Below are 6,864 nucleotides of genomic sequence, written 5' to 3'. Positions count from 1 at the left end.
CAAATCAAGCAAAGCACAAAATGCCACGGTCGAACAATACTGCCGCCTGATCTGTATCTATATAAGCAATAACACTGAGCAACTTATGGATTTTGTCTTCGATGTCTACGACTTCAACCAGGATGGAGTGATCAGCTACAATGAGCTTTATTACTACCTGAAGGTGGGATTAAGATTAATTTATTACTACCTGAAGGTGGGATTAAGATTGATTTATTACTACCTGAAGGTGGTATTAAGATTAATTTATTACTAGCTGAAGGTGGGATTAAGATTAATTTATTACTACCTGAAGGTGGGATTAAGATTAATTTATTACTACCTGAAGGTGGGATTAAGATTAATTTATTACTACCTGAAGGTGGGATTAAGATTAATTTATTACTAGCTGAAGGTGGGATTAAGATTAATTTATTACTAGCTGAAGGTGGGATTAAGATTAATTTATTACTAGCTGAAGGTGGGATTAAGATTAATTTATTACTAGCTGAAGGTGGGATTAAGATTAATTTATTACTAGCTGAAGGTGGGATTAAGATTAATTTATTACTAGCTGAAGGTGGGATTAAGATTAATTTATTACTACCTGAAGGTGGGATTAAGATTAATTTATTACTACCTGAAGGTGGGATTAAGATTAATTTATTACTACCTGAAGGTGGGATTAAGATTAATTTATTACTAGCTGAAGGTGGGATTAAGATTAATTTATTACTACCTTTAGGTGGGATTAGGATTAATTTATTACTACCTGAAGGTGGGATTAAGATTAATTTATTACTACCTGAAGGTGGGATTAAGATTAATTTATTACTATCTGAAGGTGGGATTAAGATTAATTTATTACTATATGAAGGTGGGTTTAAGATTAATTTATTACCATCTGAAGGTGGGATTAAGATTAATTTATTACTACCTGAAGGTGGGATTAAGATTAATTTATTACTATCTGAAGGTGGGATTAAGATTAATTTATTACTATCTGAAGGTAGGATTAAGATTAATTAATACCACCTAGGGGTAGGATTAAGGTTAATTTTTTACTACCGGAAGGTGGGATTATGATTCATTTATTACTACTTGAAGGTGGGATTAAGATTAATTTATAAGATTAATTTATTACAATCTGAAGGTGGGATTAAGATTAATTTATTACTATCTGAAGGTGGGATTAAGATTAATTAATACTACCTAAAGGTAAGGTTAATTTATTACTACCTGAAGGTGGGATTATGGTTAATTTATTACTACTTGAAGGTGGGATTAAGATTTATACGTTTGGGGGAGGTCTTGGGGCATGTTACTTTGGTCGCTTATGAGATCTTTAAAATATTTTTACCCACAAAATCTTCTATGATAAAAAGCAGATTAGTTTTTTTTCTTATTTCCAGTGCATTTAAAAGCTTCTTGCTATAAAGGTTTTTTTATTTTTTTATAGGTTTTTATAAAAAGCTTTTCTATTTTTTTGTGGGTTTGTGGCGAATCTTGTAACTCAATTTTGACACTCTTCTATGCGATTTCGTCGCAGTCTATGTAGGGTCAAATTCATTTCGAACGAACGACTAAAAAGTGGAAAATAAGCAAATTTAAAAACCTTTACAATAACAAGATAACAATATTCAAATGAACTGAACCAAATTGCTTTCTTTAAAAAAATGTGACCGTTTAAACAGTTGATAGATCTCATGAGCGACCAAAGCTTTTATTATCAAAAGCAAGGATTATTTCTTCTTTTTTAAATTTTCAGTTATTTCAAAAGCTTACCCTACCTATATTTCTTTTATTTCTCACGTGCCTGTTGTTGTGTTGGTCTGAACAACCTGAGCAGCCATGTGTGCTGTAGCTTACCCTACCTATATTTCTTTTATTTCTCACGTGCCTGTTGTTGTGTTGGTCTGAACAACCTGAGCAGCCATGTGTGCTTTAGCTTACCCTACCTATATTTCTTTTATTTCTCACGTGCCTGTTGTTGTGTTGGTCTGAACAACCTGAGCAGCCATGTGTGCTGTAGCTTACCCTACCTATATTTCTTTTATTTCTCACGTGCCTGTTGTTGTGTTGGTCTGAACAACCTGAGCAGCCATGTTTGCTGTAGCTTACCCTACCTATATTTCTTTTATTTCTCACGTGCCTGTTGTTGTGTTGGTCTGAACAACCTGAGCAGCCATGTGTGCTTTAGCTTACCCTACCTATATTTCTTTTATTTCTCACGTGCCTGTTGTTGTGTTGGTCTGAACAACCTGAGCAGCCATGTGTGCTTTAGCTTACCCTACCTATATTTCTTTTATTTCTCACGTGCCTGTTGCTGTGTTGGTCTGAACAACCTGAGCAGCCATGTGTGCTTTAGCTTACCCTACCTATATTTCTTTTATTTCTCACGTGCCTGTTGCTGTGTTGGTCTGAACAACCTGAGCAGCCATGTGTGCTTTAGCTTACCCTACCTATATTTCTTTTATTTCTCACGTGCCTGTTGTTGTGTTGGTCTGAACAACCTGAGCAGCCATGTGTGCTGTAGCTTACACTACCTATATTTCTTTTATTTCTCACGTGCCTGTTGTTGTGTTGGTCTGAACAACCTGAGCAGCCATGTGTGCTTTAGCTTACCCTACCTATATTTCTTTTATTTCTCACGTGCCTGTTGTTGTGTTGGTCTGAACAACCTGAGCAGCCATGTGTGCTGTCCTTTGACGATGAGATGGATATAAGCGAGGCCGTCAAGGAGTTGATCGAACACGTGGTCAAGATCTCGGACACTGACGAGAACGGCCACATTGACAGGCCAGAGTTTAAGTGAGTGACAGCTTCTTGTATCTTCTGGTGCTAATTAGGCAACATTGTGCAGTTTTAGATCAAATAGGCAACAGTGTGCAGTTTTAGATCAAATAAGAAATATTGTTTAGTTTAAGAGGAAAGAGGCAACATTGTTTAGTTTTAGATGAAATATGAAATATTGTTTAGTTTCAGAAAAAACACAATGCTTAGTTTTTGACTAAATATACTGTCACACACCACTGTATATGTTGACTATTCCACTTGAAACCACTGTATATGTCGACTATTCCACTTGACACCACTGTATATGTCGACTATTCCACGTCACACACCACTGTATATGTCGACTATTCCACGTCACACACCACTGTATATGTCGACTATTCCACGTGACACTACTGTATATGTCGACTATTCCACGTCACACACCACTGTATATGTCGACTATTCCACGTCACACACCACTGTATATGTCGACTATTCCACTTGACACCACTGTATATGTCGACTATTCCACGTCACACACCACTGTATATGTCGACTATTCCACGTGACACTACTGTATATGTCGACTATTCCACGTCACACACCACTGTATATGTCGACTATTCCACTTGACACTACTGTATATGTCGACTATTCCACGTCTCACACCACTGTATATGTCGACTATTCCACGTCACACACCACTGTATATGTTGACTATTCCACGTCACACACCACTGTATATGTGACTATTCCACGTCACACACCACTGTATATGTCGACTATTCCACGTCACACACCACTGTATATGTCGACTATTCCACGTCACACACCACTGTATATGTCGACTAGTCCACGTCACACACCACTGTATATGTCGACTATTCCACTTGACACCACTGTATATGTCGACTATTCCACTTGACACCACTATATATGTCGACTATTCCACGTCACACACCACTGTATATGTCGACTATTCCACGTCACACACCACTGTATATGTCGACTATTCCACGTCACACACCACTGTATATGTCGACTATTCCACGTCACACACCACTGTATATGTCGACTATTCCACTTGACACCACTGTATATGTCGACTATTCCACTTGACACCACTGTATATGTCGACTATTCCACTTGACACCACTATATATGTCGACTCTTCCACTTGACACCACTGTATATGTCGACTATTCCACGTCACACCACTGTATATGTCGACTATTCCACGTCACACACCACTGTATATGTCGACTATTCCACTTGACACCACTGTATATGTCGACTATTCCACGTCACACACCACTGTATATGTCGACTATTCCACATCACACCTCTGTATATGTCGACTATTCCACGTCACACAGCACTGTATATGTCGACTATTCCACATCACACCTCTGTATACGTCGACTATTCCACGTCACACACCACTGTATATGTCGACTATTCCACGTCACACACCACTGTATATGTCGACTATTCCACGTCACACCCCTGTATATGTATGTTTCAGAGCTCTGGTAAAAAAGAACGGAGTCTACATACAGTTGTTAGGTCCTTGCATACCATCCGGTCACCAGTTCGAAAAGTGTGTATTTCAAATGTATAGCAATAATTAAACTTGTTTATAATAATGTTTTTTAATTAACACCTAAAAATAACTTATTATAATACAAAAATTTAAGTTAACAGCCATTTTTTTAAAATATTTTTTTTATAATCAAGTCGTTAAAAGAAACCAAAACTGATGTTTTGCCCTAATCATTTGTACATGATGAGTTTTGCCCTAATCTTGTTTTAAAGGATGAGTTTTGCCCTAATCAAATTTTAAAGCATGAGTTTTGCCCTAATCTTGTTTTAAAGCATGAGTTTTGCCCTAATCAAATTTTAAAGCATGAGTTTTGCCCTAATCTTGTTTTAAAGCATGAGTTTTGCCCTAATCAAATTTTAAAGCATGAGTTTTGCCCTAATCTTGTTTTAAAGGATGTGTTTTGCCCTAATCATGTTTTAAAGCATGTGTTTTGCCCTAATCATGTTTTAAAGAATGAAGTTTGCCCTAATCATGTTTTAAAGCATGTGTTTTGCCCTAATCATGTTTTAAAGCATGTGTTTTGCCCTAATCATGTTTTAAAGAATGAAGTTTGCCCTAATCATGTTTTAAAGCATGCGGTTTGCCCTAATCGTGTTTTAAAGCATGTGTTTTGCCCTAATCATGTTTTAAAGCATGTGTTTTGCCCTAATCATGTTTTAAAGAATGAGGTTTGCCCTAATCATGTTTTAAAGCATGTGTTTTGCCCTAATCATGTTTTAAAGCATGAGGTTTGCCCTAATCATGTTTTAAAGCATGAGTTTTGCGCTTTCAGGTTCCGCCATGAAATGATGACGTTGTGTGCGTGTGATGTGCGAAAAATGTTTGCAAACGAGCGGTTCTCCTCGCTGAACTCTGTCAAGTATCACGCGGCCTCTTCCTTGTACCCGGTGGTTCTAGAACTTCCATAAACACCGTCATTCAACACTTGCACTACCCAGACTCTAAGCTCTAAACTACACTTCAACCTGATTCCAAACTAAGCTCCAATCTGATTCCAACCTACGCTCCACCCATATTCTAACCTACACTCCGCCCATATTCCAACCTACACTCCGACCAGATTCCAACCTACACTCCACCCAGATTCCAACCTACACTCCACCCAGATTCCAACCTACACTCCACCCAGATTCCAACCTACACTCCGACCAGATTCCAACCTACACTCCACCCAGATTCCAACCTACACTCCGTTCAGATTCCAACCTACACTCCACCCAAATTCCAACCTACACCACCCAGATTCCAACCTACACTCCACCCAGATTCCAACCTACACTCCGTTCAGATTCCAACCTACACTCCGCGCAGATTCTAACCTACACTCCACCCAGATTCCAACCTACACTCCGCCCAGATTCCAACCTACACTCCACCCAGATTCCAACCTACACTCCGCCCATATTCCAACCTACACTCCACCCAGATTCACTACAACAAGGTTCCAGCCAAATTACCTACTTTTCTGCCATATCTATTGAAGTCTTCTGCTAGCCCCTTCTTATGAATGTAGCTGCCACACAACGGCACCTACCATATCAACTGTTAACTTCTGTATTTGAAAATCTGTCAAATCTACTACACCTACGATAGTCAATATACAACAAATCGAATTTCGCAAGTCTACAAAACTTTCTGGTCGACTTAGTGATCTTAGCTTGAACATGATGGAAAAACTACATGGACATTTTTTTTTTCTACAGCATAGCGTACACCATCTTTTACTACCCGGCCACGTCTACATACACACGATGTAACGGTTTAGCTCTTACCACCAACTGTAGAGATACACACATATACAGAGCTTATACATCAAAAGATACACACATATATAGCGCATATAAATAAAAAAAAATTGTCAATAATCTAGGCGTTAGTACACAAAATTTATCGTGAACATGTAATTTGGTATCGAATCCAGGTAATATGAATCAACCATCGACTCTAACATCGTTTAGGTATCGAACTTGTATAACCTGGATTTTAGTCAGGACAACATGAATAAGAGCTTGGATTCTGGCACACTACATCACAAGTATATTCCATCGGATGGAAAACATCATGTCTTTGCTAATTCTCCTGACACGTAGTCAAGGTCGAGAACTTGCTACCATGTTGTTCAATCATAATAAAATGTTTCAACATCTACAATCTTTGTAACAAATGTGGACTAAATCATGGACTAATATATATATATATATATATATATATATATATATATATATATATATATATATATATATATATATATATATATATATATATATATATATATATATATATATATATATATATATAATATATATATATATATATATATAATATATATATATATATATATATATATATATATATATATATATATATATATATATATATAAGTGAGAGTAAAAGACTGAATAAGTTGGAGTTCTTTAGTCGTTTACTAAGTTGCATCAGGCGTTTTCGCCGGCGCCCTAGCATGGTGCGATTTGGCGCCCCGGGCTAGACTGTGAGCACTGTGC

The 6,864-nt window shown here is 37.2% G+C and overlaps 1 protein-coding gene across 1 annotated transcript; it reads left to right on the top strand.

Annotated features, from left to right (window-relative positions):
* LOC131929402 (calaxin-like) lies at positions 1-6,533 on the top strand. The gene is made up of 4 exons (XM_059285577.1): positions 1-163; positions 2,669-2,790; positions 4,283-4,357; positions 5,133-6,533. The coding sequence occupies exons 1-4, from the start codon at positions 86-88 to the stop codon at positions 5,266-5,268; spliced, it is 411 nt and encodes a 136-aa protein (XP_059141560.1). The 5' UTR covers positions 1-85; the 3' UTR covers positions 5,269-6,533.
* Positions 6,534-6,864: the final 331 nt, after the last annotated feature.

The sequence above is a fragment of the Physella acuta genome, unplaced genomic scaffold, assembly GCF_028476545.2.
Source record: "Physella acuta isolate Inbredline_101_S28 unplaced genomic scaffold, ASM2847654v3 ptg001625l, whole genome shotgun sequence".
Classification (NCBI taxonomy): Eukaryota; Metazoa; Mollusca; class Gastropoda; family Physidae; genus Physella; species Physella acuta.
This window is presented reverse-complemented; position numbering and strand designations above follow the sequence as displayed.

Coding starts and splice junctions, on each gene's coding strand:
- LOC131929402 (XM_059285577.1), top strand. CDS start 86: ATGGATTTTGTCTTCGATGTCTACGACTTCAACCAGGATGGAGTGATC. Junction 164..2,668: donor AGCTTTATTACTACCTGAAG/GTGGGATTAAGA, acceptor CAACCTGAGCAG/CCATGTGTGCTGTCCTTTGA. Junction 4,358..5,132: donor TCCGGTCACCAGTTCGAAAA/GTGTGTATTTCA, acceptor TTGCGCTTTCAG/GTTCCGCCATGAAATGATGA.